The sequence below is a fragment of the Notothenia rossii genome, assembly GCF_949606895.1.
Source record: "Notothenia rossii genome assembly, chromosome: 8".
Lineage (NCBI taxonomy): Eukaryota > Metazoa > Chordata > Actinopteri > Perciformes > Nototheniidae > Notothenia > Notothenia rossii.
The window spans coordinates 67,259,189-67,273,236 of record NC_136906.1 but is presented as its reverse complement, the minus strand read 5'-3'; the positions used below and the strand labels follow the sequence as shown (position 1 = coordinate 67,273,236).

Genomic DNA, 14,048 nt, shown 5'->3' with positions numbered 1-14,048 from the left:
ATCTCCCAACCCCCTTTGGTGTCAGGACCCCCTGGTCAAGTACCACTGACCTACATCACAAGGGTTCATCCCCTTCAGGAATCATTACACTGCAGTCATTCTGCACAGTCTCCCCTCTTACACTCTCATACCTGGCATTTGGCATTGCAGTAGAAGGCTTTCTTGCATTTCCCACATCTTGCCAGGCCTTCTTTCCTATTCATGACAAAAAAACAGGGTCTATTAGCTCATGGATTGAAAACAGGATACAATTAAAAACATACAGAAAGATTCTATCATGTCCTGGTACGACAAAAATAAAATATGTGGATATTAACCTGCATACAAAAGACTGATCCGCATATAGCTAACACTGTGAATGTCTGTATCTGAGAATGTTCTTGAATGTGAGTCTGCAGCTGCTTAAGTGTGTAAGTGTGGGTTCGGACAAATAAACATCCTCCGTTACTTTGAGACAAGAAGCAGCAGTTGCTGGTGGCCCGTCGTAACTGATAGCAATGAAGGGTTTAAAACATTCTGTGGTATTAATAGAGTTGGCATTGTGTAGGAGCAGCTGTCTCTCTACCCCACTGAATAGTGAAGCAGTCCAACAGACCACACATTTCATGTTTAAACTCTTGCTATTTAGTAGTCAGGCCTAGTCAAGCAAACTGTGTTGTGAAACATGACAGGCTAAAGCTGGGAGAACACTTCCTTATGTAGGGCGCAGGTATGATACAGAGGTTCACGCTGATGATTTACTCTCACAGTCATGTATTCTGCAATATGTGCAGAGTATCCAATTAAAGAGAGCTGAAACACACAAAGTTAATTCTCTACAAGTGTTGTCTATATCTGTGTTTTGTAAAATCCTGTGTTTTTAAAAGAAAATGTAATATTCACAATGTTACTACTGATGGACAATCATCCTACACACCAAGTCAAAGCTGTGTCAAGAAATACTGTGATAATTGCGGGGGAAAAACACACAAAATACCAATTTTAGAGTGTTATTTTTAGTAATATTTATTTCATTTTGAAAGTGGCAAGATTCCCAGAAATAGCCCATAGCAGTAACTGGCAGCATTTTCATTGAGTTGTATAACTTAAACGTGTCATAAAAGCGACTGGAGTTGTCACATTTTAAAATAAACCTTTTAGTAAAAAGTGTTCGCTGTGCAAGTTTTGCATGATGCGATTTTACCTTTTATCTTAGGTTTGCCTTTGGTGAATTTATATTATTGCAGCCAGTTTATTTTTATTTAATCATAAGAACTTAGCAATGTGTGCGACCCCAAAGTAAAGATGTGTTTGAGAGTTTGTCTTAAAGTTATAATCTTCTGCATTTCTTTAATGCCATCCACATCACCTTTCTTAACGCACAGCATGCTGGAGGAGATCATGAAATGTGCCCCGTGACTTATGATTAAACAATTGATGATGCTGCGTGTCATTTGAAATGATTTCAAGAGAATATATATGCACTTGTGTGTATAATTTGTTCAAATGTATAATAACTGATTTGTGTCAGCAATATGCTGTATACCAGAGCTATCCTTGCTATTTGAAACCCATCCATAAATCACAATGTAGCTGCAGATGAAATAAACTGTATTAATCATGATGCTACTCAGGTAACAGCATCTTAAGCTTATGTTCACTGTATTCATAAATACTCGTAGGCTACAGTGGTTCTGAGAGGTTACACATATAGACACATGATCTATGAACTAGATAACCAAAATAGATTTATTTGAGTGACGTTTTTACGACAAGACGCCTATATGGTGCAGTGCTTGGTAGTGAATAGTAGGCTATAGAGACCTACTCATTAAGACATTTGGTAAATTGAGATTCTGCATCAGTAATGTATAGGCAAATTAAACACTTTTTTAACTATCAAATGACACTCAAATACTTTGTCATAGCAGGCATGGCTAAAATAACCCGTCCCTTACCTGGTGAAGCAGAACTCACAGTAGCAGCCTCTCTCCTTTACTGACAGAACATAAGAGTGCGCAGGAGTGGAAAACAACAGCTCTCCAGTTTTAAAGGGCTTAGTAACGCGGAGACCTCGCCCTTTACCCGGACTGTCAAACCTCTCGATTCCCGCGATGCTGCCCGTCATAGTGCCTCCTTTTGAGCTGTCTTCCTCCAAAGTGACCCGTTACCCAGGAAGACCCGGGAGTGAAGTGGGATGTGGCCCCTCAGCTCCGAGCGTTGGGGCGTCAACCTCCCAGTAATACATGTTGGTAAAGTGAGTTTACTGTGGGGAGTTCGACACACATTCAGCAGTTTTTGTTTAAAAGTCTAATTTGTTGGAAAACATCCATGTCATGTGAACCACTGACTGGACGGAATTTTCACATAGGCTACTATAGCCTACCATAGTTTTTAAATATACTTTCTACTTGATTTGACTGACATGACTATTTGTATGTGATATGTTTTACTATAATGTACCATATACTTGGACATGTTTTCTACATAAAATACTATGACTATTTTGTTAACATACTAAACTTCATTCAACATGTTAGCCTACTTTGTTACTTATTACTCTGATATTTTCCATCATATGATTTTTTTTAACATACTATAGGTCTACCATTACTTTTTCCAGATATTTATGAAATGTTTCTGATATTTTTCTGACATACTACAGTATACTATGACTTTGGTACTTGTGGGTTATCTGTCGCCACTTTTTGATTTCATTTTCCAACTTTTTCACAAATACAGATGTGTGTTATCATGTCGCCATTTTCACAAAAATATACTATTTGTTTATTAAATTATTTTTATTTCTCAAAAATAATCTCTACAATCTAACCCTAATCCTAACCCTAAAACAAAAGAGACAGATAGCCAACAAGTAACTACTTTTTTTCGCCTGATATTTTTCGACATACTTTTTTGCGACATACTATATACTATGACTTTATTTCTGATATTTTTCGACATACATATACTATAACTTTTTTTCTGATATTGTTCAACGTACTATGACTTTTTTTTCGACATACAATACTATTATCTTTTTTACAAAATACTATGCTATACCTTTTTTTATAATATTTTTCGACAAACGATGACTTTTTTTCCACATACTATATATTTATTTTTCTACATACAATACTATGACTCTTTTTTCTGATCATTTTTTTAATACAATACTTTTTTTGAACATACTCTATTATGAAATATTTTTCGACATACTATATTATTACTTTTTAATACATTTTTCCGACATACTAAGACTTTTTTCGACATACTAAGACTTTTTTCGACATACTAAGACCTTTTTCTGAAAATGTTCGACATACTATGCCTTTTTTCTGATATTTTTCGACACGCTATAAGATATTTTTCCTCATATTTTTTGACATATTATTACTATTTAGTATTTTTGGACATATTATGATTTTTTTTGCGACATACTATACTTCTTTTTTGGTGATATTTTTCAACATACTATAAGACTTGTCTTTCGACATGCTATATACTATGATTTTCTTTCCCGACATGCTATAATATGACCTTTTTCCTCATATTTTTTGACATATTATGACTTCTTTTAGAGTATTTTTGGACATATTATGATTTTTTTGCGACATACTATACTTCTCTTTTTTGGTGATATTTTTCGACATGCTATAGAATTACTTTTTTCCAACATTTTATACAATACCTTTTTTTCAGATATTTTTCGACATTAATACACTATGATGAAAAAAAAAGAAAGCTGGATATTGTATTTAAACAATGTCGGTATTCAACAATACTGTACATACATCCATATGACAAAAAACAAACAGATATTACATATACATATCCCACAGTTCATTTCCACAGTGTTGGTACTTTTAACTGCAGTTCAATAAGGCCATCTGGTGGTGAAGGGCTAGAATATATTTTCAGATTATGCCAACTTTTTGTATAATTCAATTCTCAGTGTTTTGGTAGTTGTGCTTTTGTATATTAGTCCACTGAATATTTGTACAAAATGTAATATTTAGCTGTTACAACAATGGCTTTGATTACAGTATTTATGTTATACTTTATTCATTGTGCAGGTTAGACCAGGTCAGATGGTATACATTGAAACAGCCCTCAAGTTTCCAGCTGGTGTTCACTTCTGTTATGTTGTGCCATCATGTGGGTGTGAATTGTAAGTGCACCCTCACATGATGGAGAAGCCAATCCATGATGCATCGCAGTCTACTGGCCAACTTTGGTACAGACAGATAATCCAAAAACACTGAGTGACTCTTAGTATGAAGACACGCTCCTGATGTTATTCCAAGAAGTAGAGAGAGAGAGCGCTAGGGTCATGAACATGATCTTAAGTACATTTAAATATTAATTTTAACACCGCATGCAAACACATTAAACGCACAATCGCCTCCTCTCTCTCTCTCTGTCTCTGTCTCTGTCTCTGTCTCTGTCTCTGTCTCTGTCTCTGTCTCTGTCTCTGTCTCTGTCTCTCTCTCTCTCTCTCTCTCTCTCTCTCTCTCTCTCTCTCTCTGTCTCTCTCTCTCTCTCACACACACACACACACACACACACACACACACACACACACACACACACACACACACACACACACACACACACACACACACACACACACACACACACACACACAGTGAAGATTTGTCTATCATGTCTATCTGAAGGCTTTATCCAACCTTGCCCCAGTTTCCCCTGATTTATTATAATTCCATTTTCCAGTCTTTCAATCTAAAGATGTGTTCCTCTTCATTTTTTAATAACGTGCAAGTAATAGAGGCATGTCCCTGGGAGATTATGTCGTCGTCTTTGGCGTCTCGTCTTGATTACATCAGAGGAACCTGATTTGATTTGGAAGAAAACCCCCATGTTCCAGTACATGCTCTTGTTAGACCTCCCCACTGTGCTGATTTCTTGCTTTGTCAGAGGGGATGATCTTGATGAATATGATCTGAAAGAGAGGGAGGGAGAGGGGGATTAGGTGAACGGATTATAATTTCCAATGACGAGAAATAATAAGAAACAATAAATCCTAAGTAGATTTAGTTCTCAAGGAAACCCTGTTAGGGTAAATCAACAGAATAAGAGACAGAATCAAAAAGAGACAGGACAGATGTATTAAATAGATACAGTCAAACCTGACCTGTTTGGCCTGACATTCCTCAGCTCAAATGTAATGGTTGTTACTAAAGCATTTGTACTTTTAATTAGTTTGAGTTCATCTAAACTTAATTTGTCATTTCACCCTATTTTCATAGACCAAACAATTTATTGAAGAAATTCATCAAAAGATAAATAACAATTCACATATTTTTAGTTAAAGCCATACATGTATACAGTGGTCTGTCTAAGCTTTGTACAGATCAGGCTAGGTCGACCGGTTTATTGTTAATATAAGACAAATTGTGGAAACATGTGATGATTTGAAGTACCAGTATTACTCACTGTGTATTTTTATCGAAAACGTGAGGGAAGACACACATTGTTAAAAGGCTTTGGACAAATCTACACTACAGTACACTACACAATTTATCTGCATCTTGTCAGAGCTCTCTTCAACCTCTACCTCTTCAAGGATCAAACTACATAAGCACTCTGGCTGTTTTTACACCCTTAGAAGACACTGTAGGTATAACGTATGGCCATACTGGTGATGGATAAACATTCATTATCACATTGAGAACCTCGTAAAACAGCAGCTGCTAATGCCTCAACAGCCACAAGGTCGTGGAAGAGGGTTGTGTGTGAAATCTAGTGCCGTTAAAGACCCTGTGCTACTTTCGGTGTTGCAGTGGCGGTGAACCAGGCCTCCTCACCTCGTACCCATGACCTTGTCATCACAGGCCATTCCCAGGCTGCTGTGCTAAGTAGGGGTCATCAGCAGGGCATGGCTTGAGAGATGAACGTTGCTGTGTGTTTATGTACAGTGGAGAGAGTGCGGACATAGTAATTGGTAATTCTGTGCTGTGTTTTGGAGGGGTGCGGGGAAGGGTTGGATACCAAGACCCCATGTAATTGTGCCTTTATTCTCCTGAGCCGAAGCCCAAGCTATATACAATAAATCCACATTCTTCCTGATGAACCCACTGACTGAGACAATGTGTGCCATCCTGTTCGTCGCTCGTCAGTTAGGGAGCCAAGCCTTAAGCCTTAACCCCCCTGTCTCCACTCCTGGCTGGGGGGGAATGTGCCGCCTGCCCGCTCGCCCGCCCGGCCGTCTTAGCCCTGTGGGCTTTGCAGGCGCGGAGCCTCATCTCCCACTGTTTATCCATGTGTCTTTGCTTTGGCTCAGGCGCTACACTGCAGACCACTGCGGGCTGAGTGGGGTCCACTGCCCTGTGTCACCCACCTAAGCTCTGCTTTCACTGGGGGACTTAGCGCCTCACCCCTCGGCTGCTTTATGAGCAGACAGCTGGGCTAATCTGTCTCCCTCTTTCTTTCTCCTTGGGTCTTGCCTCATCTCTTATTTTGGCTCCTTTGGTCATCTATTTGTAGTCTAGTTTGATCTCATGCTTGACACTGCTGTTTCTCTCTCACACACACAAACAAACAAACAAACAAACACAAGCACACAAACAGTTTTTACTTTTGTATGTCTATGATTTTTACTGACTCAATACAGAATTGAGAGAAGGTGCCTCGCTGGAGAAAGGTCAAGGTTTGTTCTTGGGCTCATCAGGATACTGCAACTGATATCAATTTACCACAACATGCAATCCAGCTTTAGCTTCAGTTAGGTTGAGCTCGCTTTGATTTGTTTGTAACAATTTTCTCTGAAAGATTAATTAAGCACGGTGAACATTTCTGAGTTCTGCATGTACATAATGCACCTGCCGGGCTGACCCGGTACACCTGAATTGATCTCAGAGCAGCTTCATGACATTTGTCCAATTTGTTTTGTCCCCTCTGAATTCAAGGAGCAAGATTTTAAAGTGGCAATAGACAACAATGTTGCTTTAACTTGTAATTATTAAGTATATATTGATTGGACATTAAGATTTATTTCATATAAGATTTACATTTATTTCAGAGTGCAACTCAGTTTGGCTTCTAATGGGATATTCGATCTGCTTTAAAATGATTTGAAATGGTCAAATTATTGTTGATCCTGTACATTATGGTGAACTCATAAACTAAGTGACGTGAGTTTATATTTTGTGAACATGTCCAGGAGACTGACATCACCTTACCCGCAATTTTTCCATCTTCAAATTGCATCTATTTTATCCTCCAACTTTCATCCTCACACCATCTCTCCGTCCTCCATCCTCCTCCTCCTCCTCCTCCTCCTCCTCCTCCTCCTCCTCCTCCTCCTCCTCCTTTTTCTTTTCCCTGTCCTCTTCAGCCGTCCGGCTAAACTTAGAAGCGACAACAGTTGCAGGGTGACACCAAGGGCTAAATAAGACCAGAACAATAGCTTCCCCCCTCGTCTCCTCTTCTCACCCCCTCATCTCCCACTTTAATAGACTGCCATTGTTCTCTCTCCTCACTGTTGCTCTTTCAGGGAGTTTGTTAGCTATGCTAATGAAGGTTGGGCTTGTGTGGGTTTAGCGAGTGGGGATTTGATGCTCTTTAACTGGGCACTTTTAGAAAGGAGAGGCGATCATAAGTGTGGCCGCGCGGCTATTTACCAACAGTCAAATGTCAAAGACGTGTGGATGCAATACAGCCGTGGAGGAGATCTGTTACATTCCTCATGCACTTCCTTCTACTTGATATCCTAATACCGAACCGGACATAACCAGAATAGTCAGCAAAATGTATAAAATAATGTATTCTGCAGGAATATGTACCACTGACCCTCAATGCACAATGTACTGTATGTGTCAGCATGTCGGAGTCCTTGCAGAAAAGAAGGGGCGAGTAAGACAAGATGCAGGAACTACAGTAAGTATAGTGCAGTCAGTTATCCAATCAGTCAGTAAGTCTGTAAATAGCCCGGCCGATGGCTCCTTTGAGCTTTCCTCTAAGAGGAATTCTCTTTCTCCTTGGTGTATTAATAGTGCATGTGCATTGTTTCCTACAGCAGCACTGCTGCAATCAAAGGAAGTTGGCCTGCTAAGTATACACATATTTTCCTATTTGTCACTATGTTTGGCAGGCATCTAAGAGTAAGATATATGTGTGTGTGTGTGTGTGTGTGTGTGTGTGTGTGTGTGTGTGTGTGTGTGTGTGTGTGTGTGTTTGTGTTTGTGTTTGTGTTTGTGTTTGTGTTCTCGTCTGTATGAGCAAGTGTGTGCATGCTCCTGGGTATTGTGTCAGGTTGTATGTTTATTTATGTGTGTAATCGCATATGTACAGTGAGACATCCTTTAATTGTTTGTGTGTGTCTGTGCGAGCGTGTGTATAAGCCACTCATTGACAGCGTGACCTTTTATTTAAGAGGTCATGGGCCCTCACAGGTTGTTGCAGCATTGGTATGCTTTTTGGTGGAACTCATGTGAACCTATTGTACAACTGGCTACTGTTGTATCAGATAACAGTTTTCTTTTTTATAGCCAGGTAAACAACTTAAGCAAACATTCTGGTTATAATGCTGAGTGTCTTTAATGTGCAAAGTGACCTCTTGATGTGTTGAATTAAGTTTTCTATTTTGTATGTCATATCTTCAATTCATTGATGAAGAACATTATATTCAGATTTGTCTGATTGCTTTATAAATGCTTTTGGTGAAAATTAGATATTGGAGCCCACCTCTCAATACAGTAATTAGCTCTTGTTTAAATGGAAACCATTACATGTTAATGCTCTCCTTGGCCTAAAATGTTCAGTGTAAATTATAGTGCAAGCCAAAATATGATTGCCTGACATTTAAAATGTCACAAGGACTGATTCAGTGGTATGTCAAAGCCTTGACCTGTCATTCTCTGGTGTGAGTGAATTAGTTTGGTTGTCATGCTTTCAAGTACACACTCACATACTCCTGCGGACATTAAAATACACATGTTAGTCATCTGACACACACACACACACACAATACAAGACACACACAGATACACTCAGAGTGAAGCAGGTTGGTCGTCCAGTGGAGGCTTCATCGGTCACTTGGAGTCTGCCAGTGACTCACCAAGGGCACAATGGAATTAGTGAGATTCTCCGCAATGTGACAGCTTGCTCTGGCTAAATGGTGTAATAATCTAACCCTCCCCTCACAAAACTCTAGCATGTACACACACACACACACACACAAACACAAACACACACACACGCATAGACACACACACACACACACACACACACACACACACACACACACACACACACACACACACACACACACACACACACACACACACACACACACACACACACACACACACACACACACACACACACACACACACACACACACACACACACACACACACACACACACACACACACACACACACACACACACACACACACATACAACCCCCCCTTTCCCCTGCCCATACCAACTGGCACAGATAACATTGTCTTAAGCTATAAAAAAAGATTTTTTTCCCCCTCCCTCCATTGCGGTAATTATTGAATTAATGCAGATGGAGAGAGACATCTGCATGTTAAAGTGTTGGCCTCTCTCTTATGCACAGCAGATGTTCCCCTGTCATTTACTCAAATTACGCTGCTTAGATACACGGAGGGGCAGAGAGAGGGAGCGAGCGAGAGAGAGAAAGTTACCCGCCAAGGCGACATTGTCTTACAGCAGTCAGAGTGTCAGCTACCAAATGCTGTGTCTGTCCTTCAAGTAAACCCCTACTTTCTGCCCTGGAGATGTTTCTTAACGACAGTTACACTGGTTATTAGCTCTGCTATTATCTAACAGCTTCACAATGTATAAATCAAAGGGCTTTTTACGAGGCAAAAGAAACACGTTGAAATAACATTTTTAAAGCATGATCAAGAGAAAGATTAAAGCTATTCAACTACAAATAATTAAATAAGATACAATAAGACACATAATATAAGTCAATGAAAGCAATTAATGAGTTAGAAATGTTACAATAGTGCAGAGAAAACATGATAAGGGATTGCATTTAAATTGATAAATGAATAAAGTGAGGTTAATTTAAAATCAACAGGAAGTGGATTCCATCTGGAGCTAAATGCTAAACATCTAAATCCTCATTTACACTGCGCAGTAAGGCTCTGTCCGATGCTTCTCGGCATGAAGCAACGGGACATGACACAACGCAACTGGACTCTAAACTAGGAAAAGGTACTAGGCCTACGTATAAAAACCAGGTATCATCCCTAGTGAAAAACCTTAAAATGAGTGAGTGGAGTGTAACAGAGTAGAGCCCTACCAAATATACGCCATAAGGGATGCACTTATATCATGCTTTGGTTATTCTTGCAAAAACTGGATAGGATAAATTCAGCCGAAATCCAATATAGGATCTAATCAGACAAATAACCGTTCCAAAAACGGTAAGACATGTCTTCTTAATAGAAATATTTACAAGCTAACCTTTCATTGATAGCATCACTGAGTAGTTGACCTCTTGACCCTCACTGCTAGTGGGGACATTTCATTAAAGATGAGTCTGAAGGGACAACATCCTCTTGAAGATTATCTGTTGATTATTTGGAGCCGGGACGAGACACGTGTGTGTGTGTGTGTGTGTGTGTGTGTGTGTGTGTGTGTGTGTGTGTGTGTGTGTGTGTGTGTGTGTGTGTGTGTGTGTGTGTGTGTGTGTGTGTGTGTGTGTGTGTGTGTGTGTGTGTGTGTGTGTGTGTGTGTGTGTGTGTGTGTGTGTGTGTCCTAGCTGAAAGATAACTAGGGGACCTTCTCCTTGGGATTACAGTCCAGGTCGATTCAGCCTCATCTCTCCGGATTACGTTGATAAAAACATTCTTGTATTATATTTTCTGTGCTTATTGTATTAATACTCTCAGGCAGTTCCCGGAAAAAGCTCCGTCCCACGCCTGCTTTAAGGTAATCTTCTTCCACTTGAGCTTTCAAAATGTTTTGGGGGGGATGACTGTCTTTGTAATACCTTTTCTCTCCCACTCTTGAGGCTATATATAGCCTCTTGTCTTTGACTCAACTGCTTCATATTATTCCAAACTGTGTATTATACATATTTTAATATGTGCATCTTCCAGGACTGGAATAGCTTAGCTATTATACCTACAAAACATTTTAAAGGTTTAAAGGTATATGGCTGCCCTAGAGGTTTACTCCAAGTATCATTGCATTGCTTGAAATCCAAACAACTTATAGGATGTCTTTGATTGTGCTCCAATTATAGGGTCGAGACTTTTACAGTGATAATCTTAAATATACTCATATAGCGTATTCTTCATTTCCCCGAAATCGTTTCAGTTTGTGGTGCTGGAAGGCACATTTATATTATTTAAATAATTACAAATGTAGCTGAAGAACGTCCTTAGAAATTATATTCTTAGGTTCTTTAAAAGAGCGCTGACAAAAGTCCAGGCCTCATTTTAGAAAATATACTTATATAATTATTTTTAAATGAATCTCAGTTTTGGAAAATTGCTAAAAAATGTGACAATGTCTGCTATTGATGACTTTACGTATCATTTCACATTCACAGAACTGATGGTGTTATGTTTGTAACAATTAGCAAATTAATCAGATAATTAATTAGGTGACGTAAAATTAATCTGAAATTATTTAATAGATCAATTGTTTAAGCTACTTATCAAGCACACATGCCAAACATCTGCTGGTTCTAGGTTAATCAATTACGTGTTTTGTAAATTGATCATCTTATGGCATTCAGACTGTTGTGCAACAACAACAAAAATGCATTTTAAAGATGCCATTTTGGGCTGTTGAAATTTGTAATATTTTCCAGTATTGTCTTAAAACGATTAAGTGATGAACTGACTTTTTTTTTAAGAATCAACAAATTCAATTATAGTGAAAAAGAAAAAAGAATAAATTGCAGCCATAGAGGGTGTAGAGAGGTCAGCCTGTCCCTTTATTTTGACCTGGTTCAGCACAAACAGCAGACTGCGCTGGCACATGTTCTGATGCAACTTGTACCTAATTTCCCTAAGAAGCATTCTATGAATCAGCCCGTCCACACACAGTTATCCACACACAAACACTAACACACACATTTATCCACACACAAACACACATAAGCACGCACACAAGCCGTTTCCCCTGCCTCTCTACAAAACCCAACAATCCTGTGAAATCCGTGCAACTTCCCTCTGTTCTCCAACCAAAAGCCTTAAAGCCAACAGATGCTTTCTCGTTATCAATGCCAGTTATCACTCTTAGCTCCCTCTGATAAGACTTTACTTTCTGACCCAGATGTTAAGGAGTTCAATTCACCAGATGCACCAGAAGAGCGGGCAGGGAGGCAGAGGGATGAGTGAGCATCGAAAATACCCGCAGGGTCGAGAGATGAGACGTAAAATGCTTTTTTGTGTTGGTCTGGTGTTGTTTCTGAAGCGGCGTTAGCGCAGTAAGGAGCTCAGCGTCTAAAGAGGCTTTGGTATAGGGGGAAAGATGGGCCATATTACAGCGAGGCCAGAAGCCTGCTTGATTAATGGGCCAGGATAATCACCTCATCAAATCACTCTCACTTATTAAATCTTGTTTAATATCGTAATGAGGGCCCTCCTGAGCTGCTTTGGTAAATTCCCCCTCTCTCTCCAGCTCTCAATTCCCTCTTCTGCTTTTCCGCTTTAATAGGAAGACTGATGGTGCCAAGTTCTTCACCGTCCTCATCTTCCTTTCTCTTTCTATGTTGTATTTAATGTCTCCTTAACTTTAAGGAAATGGTGACAGATATATGTCTCCTCTTTCCTAAACCCTTTTGGAATGAGGTTTTAGAACATACAGTGGCTCAACTATACATAATTGTCCTTATACACAGCCTCAGTCTATTCATTTGATCTCCTTTATTTATGATAGATGATGTCCTGGATTGTATCATTATAAATCACAGTATGTGTGGGTCAGGACCTGCTTGAAGAGTGATACCACTTCCCAAGGCTTTGGTACACTGGAGTTTATGGAAACACTTCAGGTGAGGTAATATCTCCCCTGTCTCCTTCTGTGTGATTTGCGATCTCTATCTGTGGTACCACGACATACCCAGCATTACTTCCCCGTGTGCATGTGTGCGTGAGGTTTCAGGGACGGGCTTGCATCTCCTTCACTTGACCTCTGGGGGCCTCAGAAGAAAACAACATGCCATTGTCTTATTTATGGTCTTCCATGTGTCACTCTGTACCATCTTGGCAGAACAGCCGTCAACGCATGCTACTTCCAAGGAGGGGTAACATATTTCTCTCTTCCGCTTTTGTCCTGCGCCTTGCGTTCTCCATTCTTATTGTGAATTATAGTTGTCTTTCAATAGCAACTACCCTCATCCCAAAACAAGACCTAATCCTTTGTGGTCTCTGAAGGCAGGCGGGCAGGCAACAACTGGCTCAAGGTGACCAGTTGAGGCTTGAGAGGGAGGTTAGAGCTGCATCTTCCCCCTGAGTGCCTTCCATTTTTTGCCGTTATTGTTGGGGAGCAGCTGTTGTGTACCTGGACCCCATGAGTGGCGCCTGCTGGGTATCTTGGCAGCCATGGTCCATAGGCTTTGGATACCAGAGTGAATCAATTCTTAAAGATGACTGTCTGCGTGTCACATGGACGGGCCTAGAGTGAAAGGCTTAGGGGGCTCTGGAGCTGGAATGCCCTTTGATGGAGGGACTGGAGAATGAGGAGGGAGGGGAGGAAAGGAAAATACAGGGGGAGGAGATGGTCCTATTGTAGTGCCAAGGAATGCCCTTGACAGAGATAGGAGGGGTATTGTTTAAATGCCCATGGACCTTTCTAAACTTGGGGACATATGGATGATGGAGCTGCGAGGGTGATGAACATCTTAGCATGTTTACTGTTATCACAAAGGCCATGAGAAGTGCTGCTGTATGTTGTCAGTTCCTCCTTATTGCTGTTAACTACGTGTTGAAAGTTGCTCTAACAAGCGTCATGTGCGGGGGGCTTAGCGTCAAGCAGCCATGTGCACGTGTAAAGGTTGGCCAATTATTGGGCGGCTGATATAGCCCCTGTGTCATACAACCCACAACACCAA

General features: G+C 40.1%; 1 protein-coding gene across 1 annotated transcript in view; it reads right to left on the bottom strand.

The window, feature by feature from the left end:
* Nucleotides 1–2,188, bottom strand: part of LOC307016253 (N-lysine methyltransferase SMYD2-B-like) — a 5,759-nt gene extending 3,571 nt beyond the window's left edge. The window contains exons 1-2 of the mRNA XM_079645292.1: nt 1,938–2,188; nt 132–195 (exon numbers count right to left, since the gene is read on the bottom strand). Coding sequence (XP_079501418.1) covers nt 132–195; nt 1,938–2,107 — 234 coding nt within the window. The 5' untranslated portion in view covers nt 2,108–2,188. The remainder of the gene's footprint in view (nt 1–131; nt 196–1,937) is intronic.
* Between the last annotated feature and the right edge of the window lie 11,860 nt (nt 2,189–14,048).